This window comes from Canis lupus, chromosome 6 (genome assembly GCF_048164855.1).
Source record: "Canis lupus baileyi chromosome 6, mCanLup2.hap1, whole genome shotgun sequence".
NCBI classification, from domain to species: Eukaryota; Metazoa; Chordata; class Mammalia; order Carnivora; family Canidae; genus Canis; species Canis lupus.
This window is the reverse complement of record NC_132843.1, coordinates 19700541-19715138: the sequence shown is the minus strand read 5'-3', so window position 1 is coordinate 19715138 and position 14598 is coordinate 19700541. Positions and strand designations below refer to the sequence as shown.

Here is a 14598-nt window from a genome sequence, read left to right as displayed (position 1 = left end):
TATTTAACCTGATGCCAATGTGCAGAATATTTTTTGAAAAGTAAAATGTAAATTCACTACTAAAAATTAACTTTCTGGCATTTGTTAAGAAAATAAGAAAAAATCATTTTCCTCCTCCATATGAGGAAGAAAATTGAAAGACAGAGAACCAATTGAATACTTTTTAACTTTATAGCAGAAGTCTTTAAGTAACAACTTCCTAACACAACTGGATTAGTTCCTGGTTCCACGTTCAAGTACCAGTAATGTCCTTTTCTTAGTGTTCTGATTATAATTGCAGTATTTGAATTTCACTGAACTTTTCAGAAAGCATTTTAAGTTGGCAGTAGTCAGAGTCTTTGAGAGATTTTAAAAATCAAACAAACAAAACTAAATGGCCTGAAAGATGGATTCCATTACCTCTTGTTTTTCAGTTAGGTATAGTGATTGTTGGCAGAAATAGATAAAGCAAACAGATGCCTGGGGTCACATTGCATTTTTTTTCTTTTCTCTCCAAAGAGTATCACATTGGGTCCAGTATCCACACAGTAGGATCTAGTACAGTGTAACTTAGGCATCATACTCTTTCAACTAGTAAGTTTTCAACTATAACATTATAACTCATAAAATAATGTCAAAGGAAGATCTTTGTTCTGTGTGAAAAATAAAAGATTTGCCTATAAGATGGCATATAGGGCTGAACTTTTAATTTGTATTTGCTGATAGAAATGTAAACACCAAGGCTAAGATGTCACTACTTTAGATTTTTTTTTTGACATTTGACTTCAGAATTTGCATAAGTAGTATGACACAGTACAGTTTAGTACTCAGAATGACACCATAATCAGTACGCTTTAATAGAGGGCCTGTGTAAAGGACAGACACACGTGTAGATCTCTGGAGAAGATCTACATACTTCAGGGATGTAACTTAAAGGTGAAATAATTCAGAGCTTCATAAACCATCAGAAGCAAAGCAGCTGTTTATCAACTCTCCACTCCCCCGCCCTCAGCCCCTGGTGAGTTCTAGGGATCAGTTGTGCAATATGGTACCCATCCTAAACAATACTACTGTATTGTTGTGCCAGTATTCTGCTATGAATTTGCTAAAAGGGTAGATTTGCTAAAAGGGTAGATTCATGTTAACTAACCTTACTACAATAAAATAAAATTTTAAATTAATTAATTAAAGGAAACAGTCAAGTTTTATATAGCAGGAAGCATTGACTAACTAACTATAGGTAGAATTACACTAACAAGGTAACCAAAATGTCAAAACTGATCATACGATGGTCCAGACCTTTGCTCAGGTCCAGACCTTTGCTCAGGTTTGGAAAATACTGGTGTCACTCAGTAGTTGGGGAATTTTGAGACCACTTGGCTCCATCTGAAGTAGTGAGAAATATGATCTTAAGAGAAGCTTTTCCATTTTTCTGTATGTTTAAAAATTTTCGTAATTAAATGTCAGAAGACTAAAGAAAAGCATGGCAACTGTGCCTTTGTTTTCCCTCCTGTTGAAACCCTACAATGCAACTCTAGTCACATCATATTTCCAGAAGTGGCTATTGGGTTGGGCAGTCAGATCATGTCTTCCAAACAGTTCAGACAAGCAGAGGGAGAAAGGTTTCTTCCCTCTTTTTTTTCCCCCTGAAACTGGAGAGAAAAAAGAAATGAAATCCAGTCTACTTCAGCTTTGGGAACTTATCTAGAAAAGAAAATTTCCTACTTCTTCTATGCCCTTCAGACTAGCTGATGCTGCTTCTTGTCCTCTTTTCACCAACTTGAACCCTCCAGTACACATACTCAGTCTGCATTCATAATTATATCATATACACTGTTACACTGCCATGAAGTATATGCACTTTTGAATTCTGCCTATGAATTTTGCACATTTTTATGTTCAACTTTTTTTAAGATTTTATTTATTCATGAAAGAGAGAGAAAGAGAGAGAGAGAGAGGCAGAGACGGGCAGAGGGAAAAGCAGGCTCCATGCAAGGAGCCTGATGTGGGACTCGATCCTGGATCCCAGGATCATGCCCTGAGCCAAAGGCAGACACTCAACTGCTGAGCCACCCAGGCATCTCTATTTTTAACTTTTTAACTGGTTTTTCAAATTATAAATAATCTGCTTCAGTAGGCTCATGTTTTTCTTTTCTTTTTTTCCAGTTGGTCATTATCCATAAGTAAAGATAGAATTAAATACTGGGATACCACTTTAGGTAGAGTGGGTAAGGGAAGATCTCTCTCAGGAGCTGATATTTGAACTGAATCATGAGTGATGTGAAGGAATGAGTGTCACGAGCAAATCTGACAGAAGAAGGAATGGCAAGTACAAAGGCCCTAAAACAGAATAAGCTTGGTGGATTGAAAAAAACAGAAAGAAAGTCAGCAGGACTGGAGCAGAGTGAACAAGGGTGAATATGTAGGCAGTGCCTAGATTATGTGGAGCCATATAGACTGTAGTAAAGAGTTTCAATCATCTGATGAGCACAATAGAAAATCACTGCAGAATTTTATTCAAGGAAATGAAATGATTTTTTTTTTAAGCACTCTAGCTTGGGAAGGGTTCTAGCAGAAAGAAAGTGGAAGTGGAGAGAACATTTCCAGAGTTATTAAAGGAAGCCAGGAGAAAAATGAAGTGGTCTAGAATGGGGTAGTTTCCATGGAAGTAATGACACACTATCAGATTTAGGATGTATTTTTGAGAAAGAAATGACAGTGAATACTGATAGGTTGGATGTGGGTGGCTAAAAGAGGGATAAAGAATGGCTCCAGGTTTTTGGCTTGATCAAGCTGGTAATAATACTATTAGCAGGGATGTGACCAATCATGAGAGGACCAATTTGGAGAGCTGGGGATAAGAGGAGATTTCTATTTTAGATACGTTAAATTTGAGATGTCTATTACCTACCTAAGCAGAGTCACTTCTTGGATATCTATTGCAGTGATCTAGGCGAGAAATAATAGTGGCCTGAAGTAAGGAAGTGACAGTGGGGCTTGGGGAAGGTGATGAATTCGAGAAATCTTTGAAGAAAGCATAAACAGGAACTTGATTATTAATGACAAGTGAGCCATGAGGGAATGCAGGAGGAATTCCAAGGCCTCTGATTTTGATGACTGAGTGGTGCCCAAGGGGGAGAACTGGGGGAGAAGTGTGATTGGCAGAGAAGAGGAGAACTTCATATTTAAGTAGGTATGGTTTTAGTGCTTACAGGAGACCCAAAGGCATGTGCACTGAACACATTTTTATTTGAGACTGGAGCTCAAGTGAGAGACCCGTTTAGAGACTTGGGAGTCAGTGTTGTAAATATACTTGTTATCAATGTCAACAAGGTAGATGAGATTACTAACAGCTAGTAGTGCAAAAACGTAAAGAGATTGTGTTTCGGATGAAAAGAAAAGGCTTGACGTGGATCATAGTGGTTAGCAAAACAATTCCAAAAATGCAGAGAAGGGAGAGAATACTATAAATCAGATACATCCTTTCAAGCTCCTTTTCAGCCAAAATACAATGAGTCAGTATTGGACATGAGTGTAAGTCTCGTATCCAAAGAGTAAAACCTACGACCATAAAACAGGACGATAAAGAATTTAGAAATTGAGACTTTGATTTTGAATTCTTAGGTAGCTCCATACACACTGTTGGTGGGAATACAAAGTGTTGTAGCCATTGTGGAAGAAGAGTATGAGGTTTCTCAAAAACTTAAAAAATGGAAGCACTGCATAATTCAGCAAATCTCACTTCTGGATATTTATCCAAAGGAATTGAAATCAGGATCTGGAAGAGATATTTTACACTCCCATGTTCACTGCAGCTCTAGTCATGATAGGCAAGATATGAAAAGAACTTAAATGTTCATTGAAAGATGAGTGGATAAAGAAAATGTGATGTATATATCACATACATGTGAAAATGTGATATGTATATATCACATACATACAATGGAATACTAGTCAGCCTTTAAAAAGAAGGGAATTCTAGAACATTCAGCAACATGGATGAACCTTGATGATATTAAGTGAAATAAGCCGGACCCAAAAAAAACAAGTATTGTATGATTCCACTGACATTAGGTGTCTAAAATAGTCATAGAATCAGAGTGGAATGGTGGTTACCTGGCAGTAGGGGAAGGGGAAAAATAGAAAGTCTCTAATCAATGAGCATATAAGTTTCAGTCAAGCAAGATGAATATGCGCTACAGTTCTGCAGTCTAACATTGTACATATAGGCAATAGTAATATATTGTACACTTAAGCATTTAAGAGGGATGGTCTTTGTATTTGCAGATGATATTCAGGTTGAACAATTGTCTTCCAGGCAATTGAGGTCAGCAGAAGACAAGCAGGAAATGATAGAGGCTGACCCCATAACCAGGCTGCAAGGAGGGTGCCGGACATCCAAATAAACCCAGTTCTTGTCGCTCTAAAATCAGTGAACACTCCCTGCCCCACAACTGCCTCTCTAGAATGATAGAAGGTCTGTGTCTGGGAGGACCCTAGAAAGTATTTGGTTCTAATTATCTTTTTACAAACATATTGAATGAAGCTATGAGACGGTAGCTTATTAAAAGTCACACCACCTGCTTTTGGGTGCAGCCTGTGAGGATATTGGAAGCATTCCTGTTGGGCTTGGATACTATTTATAGGACTTTTTTCAAAAGAAATGAAACCAATCTCATGTATGCCCTCTGAACGCCTAGTGTCCGAATCTACTCCTGGAGAGGGTGGTGTGTAAAGGTTAAGAGTTCTGGCCATAGTCTCAGACTCCCAGGGCTAGAGTCCCTGCTCTGTACTTCCAGAGTCATATGACCTCAGCCTCAATTGACTTACTCCCCTTATTTGTCAAATGGAGATAATACGAGTATTATCTCACAGAGTTGTAATGAGGATTGAGTGAAGTAATACCTGTCAAGCCCTGGGCCTAAGCCTTAGCTCATGGTATGTTAATAATAAATTTTAGCAATCTTTTTTTTTTTTTTAGCAATCTTTTTTATTGCCCTTGATATTACTTTATATTACTTGCCCCGTCCTTTAGCATCTAGGATGGAAACGTTAATAACAGACACCCAGAGGTTTGTTTTCCTGGCATGTAGTGGGAATAAAACAAGTGTTTGTTCAGACAGTGGCAAAGAAAGGGAAAAGAAAGCAGAACGTGAGTGGGGGAGAGCTTGGTGCTGGAAGATCTGTCTTCATTGTCTGGCTCATATTCTGAAACATGGAAATGTAGAAGGTATTTGTATTATTGATATTACCCATTTCTTTGATCTGTGAAATAGGCAACCAGCATTTTTCACATAGTATAGGAAAGATCAAGAAGGAAGGGGTGTGTGTCTGTGTGTTTTAAGCATGGCAGACAATTATGGAGGTTTGCCCACTGTTTTCACTGCTTACCCCGATTCCTTGTACCTCATAGGTTGTCCAGTGGAGTGTGTCTGTGTGCTAGTCAGAGGCACAGAGAGGACGGAGACAAAGGGCTTTCCCTAGTGAGCTTGCATGTGGCAGAACCAGGTGACACGAAGTATTTAGATAACGACAGAAGCCTCTACGGATCATGTGGTATAAGGCTTAGGAGCCTGGACCCCATAGCCAGATCCCTCCTGAGTTTGGTTTCAGCACTTGGCAACTTTGCACAATTTACTATAATTTTATGAAAAGGATAACCACTTGAGATCTCGAACATTTTTATGAATGTCATATAAAGTCATAGGAATCTTTTTTTTTTAAAGATTTTATTTATTTATTCATGATAGTTACACAGAGAGAGACAGAGAGGCAGAGACACAGGTAGAGGGAGAAGCAGGCTCCATGCAGGGAGCCCGACGTGGGATTCAATCCTGGGTCTCCAGGATCGTGCCCCAGGCCAAAGGCAGGCGCCAAACCGCTGCGCCACCCAGGGATCCCAAGTCATAGGAATCTTAATACCGTTCTAATTTGCTTCTCAAAGGAATCAATACAACATAAACAGGAATGTGAATAGGAAAAATACAATGTAAATAGGAAAAGCATGGTGACTGCATGATAACGAAAGCCTATTGATTGATTGATTGCCCCATTTGCTAGAATCTCAAAGCTGAAATGAACATTAAGACATTTTGTAGATGAGAGAATTAGGACCCAGGGAGGCTGGGTTCATTGGTTTCCCCACAGATAAATGTAGAATCAGACCGGCCCATTTTCAGTGCTGTTCTGACTTCAGAGACTGCTGCTTGGGCTAGCCTTCTCAGCACCTCACTGAATATGATCTGTACTCCGTTTTCTACAAAGCATGCCATAAAGTGTGGGATCCCATGCCCAGGGATCCTGGCACGGGCACAGGTGCACTCAGCAGCCCGCAGTGCATAGAGGCTGCTCCAGCGAGAATGCAGCTCTATGAAAAAAGGGCACTGAATATGCACAGTGGAACTGGATCTTGCCCTGTTTCTCTTTTTCATTTGTATTTCCTTTCAGTTAATTTTGTTAACTAACTAAAAATTAGTTAACCAAGTGTGAAATCTTTAGAAAAATGAAATATGTGGGTTTACTCCTATGGTCTTTACATTTGTACTTATGTTAATTAAATAATTAATCCATTATTTATAATAATGCTTCCAAAAGCGTATTGAAATGAGAACTGTTTTATATGAAGGAGGCTTTAAATCTCAAACCACATTTATAGTCAAGTGATTGCAATAATTATTTTTTGAAACCAGATCATTTAAAAATGAAATAGCTATTTTTGAAAGTATATAAAACTGATGTCCCGTGTATGAACATCTTGCACAATTTAACATTATTTTATTGAAGGGATACCCATTTGAGATCTTAACCTTTTTTATGAATTCTTTATAAAGTCATAGAAATCTTAATGCCTTTCTAATTTGCTTCTAAAAGAAAATAATTTGGAAAATGCCAGCGAAAGAAGCATAGAAAGCATTTAACATAAACTAAAATCATTAATACTTAATGGAAAAACATAGTAATCCATTCTAAGGCATTTTAAAACAGCTACTATAAGATGATCATCCCTTCTAGGAGGCTAGAAAGTTCTTCAAAACTGGTGCTTCCAGTCTTATTCAAAGACAGACTTGATGGAAATAGAACCTGTAAGACCCAAGGATTAGAAGGAAGTGTATGGGGAGGTTCAAATGCCTTCAGTATCATTGCTATGTGTCATCACAGATTTCCACCAAGCTTGCTCTTGCCCTTGGTTCCCCATGGGACTGTTGGGTCAGAGGTTCTTCTGTGTTTGCTGGAGAGTAGGGATGCCCTTTCAGAGTTTCTTCAATTTCAGAATAGCAAAATTTAGTTCTGCAAATAGTTGGCAATGTCAGTTAGCCAAATTTGTCTGCAGAAGTCCTTTTTGTTTTGAACCAGTGAGGCCCAAAGACAAGAAATACTTGAGTTAACTTAATGAAACCAAAATCACAGGGTCCTTGTTCACAAATTTCTAAGAGTATTTCATCATTTTCTGTCTTGTTTTCTCTTATGTTACTATGTTCTGTTGATGACCACTCTTGAGCTATCTCAAGCCTCCTTCCTGGGTGGCCGCACAACCACAGCCTTCTCTGTCCCAAGGCTCATAGGAGAGAAGGAAAGAATACTGGTGGGGTAGATTTGGAGGCAGAATTTTGGAGCCAAATCCTTGTTCTACCTCTAGCTTTATAATTTTGGGTAACACCTAAACTCACTATCTCTTTCTCCTTCTCTCTCCATCTAAAATATATATATATTTTAATTTTAGCAAAGTGATGTATACGCAGTTAAAGTATTTGATACAACAAAAAATGTTTTGTTCTGATACAACAGAAGTTTTTCTTTTTTTAACTAGCTTTCTCTTAAATGATTTGCCTAGTTAAGCAACACTCTCCCTTCCCTAGATGTGCCCCACTGACCACTGCTCACAACCAGCTGAACACTGGGGCCTCTGAGGCTGCCTCTCTAACCTACCTGTAAACTTCTGACACCACCCCCTCCCCTCGTGGGGATATATGTGGATCAGGAGTCAATTGTGTTTCTAAACCTGCTGTGTCAATTATACTTGTTTGTATAGTTATTCAATGCAGTTATAAAATATGTAAACCAAGGACATATAGGTACATAAAAGAATTGCTATTTCTATAAAAAATGCTCTGGAAAGACTCAATAATGTTGAGTCATTAAAAATAAAATGCTATAGAATAAGGTGTGAATATAATGGTTAAATATTAGGAAAAGACTCAAATCTCAAAGGATTTTGTTTTGTGTCTTCAAGTTCTCAATACACTTTAATGGAATTGAAACTAGAAAATATAGATGATATGGGCATGGCTTATGTAAAAAAAAGTGTAGAACTGGAAATATGTAGTTATATTCTATATGCAGAAATCTAGGTCATGTTCCCATGAAATTCTTCTGGTATTAATTTTTTTTTCTTTTTCAAATTTTTATTTAAATTCTAATGAGTTAACATATAGTGAAATATTGGTTTCAGGAATAGAATTTAGTGATTTGTCACTTACATATAACACCTGGTGCTCATCGTAAGTCTGGTATTAAATTAGATAAAGTTCACATAAAATGCTAGCAGAATGTATGATATTTTTTTTGCATGTCTGATATTTAATAAGGATTCAGTACATCCTAGATATTATTGTGGTTATTACTAATTTAATAATTGTGCATCCAAGTAATTTTAGAAGAAAACAGAAAAGAAGGTAAAGTTAGACCAAATTAATATTTCAAAAGAAAATATTGGGATAAATTTTCAAATCCAACAACAAAATGTTAGACAGCAGAGAACCTAAACTTCACTGTGATTATTTTTGTATCGGAACACCAGTATGTAAAATTAAGGGTATTGATAATCGCATTTCTGCAAGGTTTAGTTGGAGGGGAAAAAAATCTGATTCATTCATGAAGTGTAACCCTATTTAAGTTTTAATAACAAATTGCCACGCAGTCTTAGGAAACTGTCCAATATTTTCCTACCTTTCCTTTTACTCTGTTAGGTAAGGATGATGGTAAACAACACAATTAGTTTCTCACTGTGGCCAGAGGAATTATGTTGAGAACAGTGCATTGTGGTTATATTTGTGTTCTCTCTCGAGTGTGAGCTCTCTTTGGCTCGGTGTGCTATTTATGATACACGGAGCCCTCAAACCCTGAGGAAAAGATTGGTGAAATGCTTTTTTTTTTTTAAGATTGATTTCCCGTCAGGCCTATTCACTTAGTGTGGTGCTTATGCCAAGTTTCAACAGGTGAAACGTGCTTTACTACCAACACCGAAAATGACTCAGAAGAAAGTCATGTGGTAACAGGGAAGATCTTTCATTAGATTGTCTCTACTACTAAATTAAGCCTTCAATATCGTAATCCATCTTATAAGTACAATATAAGTACATGTACACTGGATGTGAGGTTTAAACTCTTATTAATTTTAGGGGCTGTGGCCAAAACCCAATTAATTTCTGCTACGTGAAACAAGCCTGAATGCTGACATTTAATGTCATTTTCACAGCTGATGGTGTAAGCATACTCATAGTTATTTAATATATGATCATATAGCAAGGAAGTCAGTCTACATTGATTGTATGGACTGAGCCCAATATCCGAGGTAGTCATTACATTAAAAAATATATAGGAATAGCAATGATTTAGAAGATACAGCCTTTATCTTTAAAAACTATACACAGTATTAACATTATTGAGTGGTGAAGGAGGAAGCTTTTTTTTATGAGACAATTCATTAACTTAAAATAAGTTAATAACTTGGGCAGCCTGGGTGGCTCAGCGGTTTAGCGCCTGCCTTCAGCCCAGGGTGTGATCCTGGAGACCCGGGATCGAGTCCCACATCGGACTCCCTGCATGGAGCCTGCTTCTCCCTCTGCCTGTGTCGCTGCCTCTCTCTCTCTCTCTCTGTCTCTCGTGAATAAACAAATAAAATCTTTTAAAAAGAGAGAGAAAAATTGGCAGACCGTGGTTTCCTGGGGCTGGGAGGAGAGAGGGGAACTGGGAGCTGGTATAGAGTTTCATTCATGCAGCATGAACAAGTTCTAGAGATCTGCTGCACTATATTGTGCTTTATAGTAAACTGTACTGTACTGTACACTTTAAATTTTGTTAAGAGGATAGGTCTCCTGTCTGTTTTTTACCACAATACATTAAAAAAAAGGAATAAAAGAAATCGGCAGATGACCTTGCACAGCCTATATATTTGAGTGATCGTGGAGATGGGGAAAAGAACCTGTCGTGTTTACATTTTTTAAGTAAATGATTTGATCGTTATAAGCCAGAACTTAAAAGCAAAACCTGATGAGAACAATTCCTCATGCAATCAATAAGCAACTTACCAGAATATCATAAGAGATAAAGGAGCAGCCACATTTAACTTTTCGAATAGTCATTTTTTCTACATCAATTTAATTTCCTCCCATGTTTATGTAACAGATTATATAAACAATGAAAATATGCTGAATAAAATCAGTTTTGTATGGAGGAAGATTCTGGGTTCTAGCCTAAACAATATTTTCTCACCAAGCCTTGAAAGTGTGATCCCAATCATGCTACTGTTACATGGGTGAACAAGTAAATATAGAGTTGCAATTACATCAAAGTGGATTGAAGCAGTGGATTACATATCAAGTTCCAGCCCATGGGGATCAGTTGTACTGTAAGGCCTATAACTTATTGATGAACTATACAAATGACTTATAAATGCCTTCATCCAAAATGCAGAAATTTCTAAATCAAGTGGAGCTGCTTATACCAGGAAACTCATGACAATGCAATTCAGAATGCCCTTGGATATATTTTTTAAATTATTCTAAAGGCAAAATACTATTTAATTGACATAAGTATAAACTGTGTATTTTAGCGCAAATGGCATTAGTGAAAGATTGGTTAAAAAGGTAAATACCTATAGGACCTTTGTTGCCAGTAGAATTAGAAAATGAGTATCATAAATGAGTTACATTGATAGGAAGTTATTTGAATGGCACAGTATAGCAAACAGATTTACTCCTATCACTGCTTACACCTTACCATTCTTAAGTACTTGTTCAAGTTATTATCAACATACTTTGAAAGGGATATTTTTAAAAAGACAGCATACAGAGAGCAGAACATGATGTATACATGTATTCAATATAAGATATATACTAATACATAGTTTGGCATGTAATATATTATATATAATATATAAATAATATGGTTTAGCATGTAATATTAATTTTTATGTAAATTATACTATATATCAAAATCATATATTATGTAAAAATGTGATATGGAATACAGTATATAATATGCATTGTATATTATATATGTATAATGTGTTATTTAAGGGAAGAATTGGAACTATGTAGTCTAGAAAACAGAAATCTAGAGTCATATAATTATCCATCTTGAAGCTCCCTAGAATTGTTTTCCGAATGAGTTGAGACTCTCCTCTCCCCATAGATGACTAAGCCAGAAGGAATTTACTATGTTACATTTAGCAACTTCATCTGGCAGAAAGAGGTCCTTCTTGATTATCAGGATGAAAAATCATTGGCTCAAGGAAAACTCAAAGATTTTTCTCTTAGATCTCCTTACTACAAAACAAACGAACATTAGTTCTGGATGATTTAATATCCATGGGATCACTTCCCTCAAAGAGCCCTTTTTCTTTCATCCTAGATTTTAGTTCATTTACTCTTCCAAGCTTCACAGATCAAGGCATCCAACAGTGAGCCATGCATACTCCACCATGGCTCCAGGAGATGCACATAGCATTATCTATTCTGAATATCAATTTTATTCAAAGAGATCTGTCCCAAGTACTGAAAGAATCTAAGCAGAAAATATAATTGTATGTAAACAAAGATTTACACAATTCTAGACAGGAAATATAATTGGATATTAACATACTGACACATAATGAAGTAGAATTCAAAGAATCCAGGAAAATGTTCTTCCCTTCAGTGGACATATTCCAGTTTTACCTACCAGTCCCCAGCTCCATTTCTCTGATGCAGAAGGAAACAGGCACAAGACTTCATCTTTTCTGTGGCAAAGTTTGAAGGTAATGCCCTGTTTCCTGATAAGTGACACCAAGCCTGTCACCTCTTCAGTAGCCCAGAAACACAAGAGTGAGATATTCTATTTCATGACCCTTACTCCCAACACCTCATGATTTTCTTTGCTAGAAAGAAAATACTGGAGGCAGTGACATCTTTATGTATGTAGGATGTTTTTATTTTTGTTTTGTTTTTTTCACTTTTGTTTTTTGTTTGTTTTGTATATATTTTTTTTATTGAAGTTCAATTTGCCAACTTCTAGTATAGCACCCAGTGCTCATCCTGTCAAGTGCCCTCCTCTATACCCGTCACCCAGTCACCCCATCCTCCCACCCACCTCGCCTTCCACTACCCCTGTTTGTTTCCCAGAGTTAGGAGTCTTTCATGTTTTGTCACCCTCTCTAATTTTTTTGTAGGATGTTTTAAGATATATTTGCATATAATGGTAATACATGAACTTCCTTTCTCTTCTTTTCCAGGATGGGAGCCAGTAAATTACCTGCAGCCAGCATCCAGAATCAGTGAGTCAATTTTACTTACGTTTAGTCTCAGGTAACTATAGATAAGCAGAGCAACAACAGGAATACCTGAACACCCCATCGTGTCACTTTTATTTTTTTATTTTTAAAGATGATCCTTTTTTAAGATTTTATTTATTTATTCATGAGATACAGAGAGAGACAGAGACAGAGACACAGGCAGAGAGAGAGAGAAGCAAGCTCCATGCAGGGAGCCCGATGCAGGACTTGATCCTGGGACTCCAGGATCACACCCTGGGCCAAAGGCAGGTACTAAACTGCTGAGCCACCCAGGAATCCCTCGTGTCACCTTTAAACACTTGTTCTTACAGTAATGTCACCAGAAAGCAAAGCCTGGGTGCCATTGTTGGGGTGTATAGTGTTAAAAGGTGGGGAAAAGAAGCAAGCAAACCATGATCCTTGCCCTCAAGGAATTTACAAAGGAAACCAAAGATTTTGAAAATAGATTTCAGTTATATCCAGCTTAATGAATAATTAATGTTCATCTTATATGAAAAAGCTTACATTTTTCCTGTTTTTATTTTTAAAGCGTTTAACACTTCCCTAGGACATTGGGCTATAATTCCCAGAAATGCCTTCAACTATGAATGTAGTAAAACCTCATTAATTCAGATATTGCTAATACACAATTTTTGAAAATTTGACCTAGAATAAGATGAAATTTACCTTTAAATTGTCTGCAAGGAATGGATTTGATAAGAGAAATAGAGGGAACACCTATAACTTATTTAAAGAGAATAATTGTTTTCATGGCTTTTGCATATACAGTGGTCTTTAGGCAAAAAGATACAGCTATAAAGTCAGGATCCATGTCATTAAGTAGATGTCTCCTTAGACAGACTTTATTGGCAGGTTATAGTATTGAAAGTAATAAAACTGCATTGCTTCCAATAAATTCTGACTTCCCTAATTCAGGCTAGCTTCTCCCTTTTCCTCCCTACCTCGCCAAACTCATTATTCCAATCTAATGAAGTTTACTATTGTGTTATATATGAACATAGAATTTATTAATAGATCAATTCCTATTATGTTACTTTTTAAACTTACAAATATAATTTTTAATTTTTTGGATGCTTATCTGCAACACTGATCACTTGAATGACAGTAGTATATTTACTTTTACAAGAAAGATGATATATCATCCCTCTCCTGCTCCATGACTTCATTTAACAGTCCATTTTTTTTTTAATTTAAAACCCAATATTTTCACAAAGCAAGCAAGACAAATTCTCAGGATAATAGAGGATGTTTAAAATGAGGGGGGGAAATCCTGAAAGCAGATCATGTCCCCTTGAGGCACGTTGAAAAATTTGAGTAGTAACTGAATCACTATTCATCCCTCTGTCCATCCATCCATCCATCCATCCATCCATCTATCCATTCAACAGTCAAGGGCCATATTTATTACTTCAAGATGTGCAGAGATAAATAAAATTTTCTTCTTGTCTTCATTGTGCTGGCACCCATAACCTGAAACAGAGATGGAGACAAATAATTTTCTGGTGTGATAAGTGATTGTGTTTTCCTTGCCAGCAAAGTGCTTTGGGAATACAGATAATATACCACTAAATCTGACTGGAGTAATTGGGGAAATATTCATAGCAGTTATAACATTTGAGCTCATTCTTAAAGAATGAATAGAATTTCTGCAGCTAGAGAGAAGGACAACATTTCAAATCAATATAAGCAGAAGTACGGAGGTAGGGAAGCACATGGAGTGCTCAGAAAAACAGAGCAGACATAATGAGTTACAGAAAGTTGAGGGGTGGGGGAATAGTATATGGAATATAATACAGGTACACTGCTTAGAAAATGTGCCCTACTTGGTGATTAGAAACAGCAGTGGAGATGAAAGATTTGAGACTTGAAAGGTGAAGAAATGAAACAAGATAAGGCCATTCATGGACAATTGCGAGAAGTTTTGTTTTTTTATATTTTTAATTTTTTTTTGATTTTTTAATTTTTTAATTTTTTTTATTGGAGTTCAACTTGCCAACATATAGCATATCACCCAGCACTCATCCCGTCAAGTGCTCCCCTCAGTGCCCATCACCCAGTCACCCCAGGCC

The 14598-nt window shown here is 36.8% G+C and overlaps 1 protein-coding gene across 4 annotated transcripts in view; it reads left to right on the top strand.

Moving 5' to 3' along the window:
• The window catches only part of CHST9 (carbohydrate sulfotransferase 9), a 241262-nt gene that overhangs the window by 118896 nt on the left and 107768 nt on the right, over positions 1-14598 (top strand). For all 4 annotated transcript variants that reach the window (XM_072829108.1, XM_072829107.1, XM_072829106.1 and 1 more), the window contains one exon: positions 12470-12511. In XM_072829108.1, coding sequence (XP_072685209.1) covers positions 12470-12511 — 42 coding nt within the window. The remainder of the gene's footprint in view (positions 1-12469; positions 12512-14598) is intronic.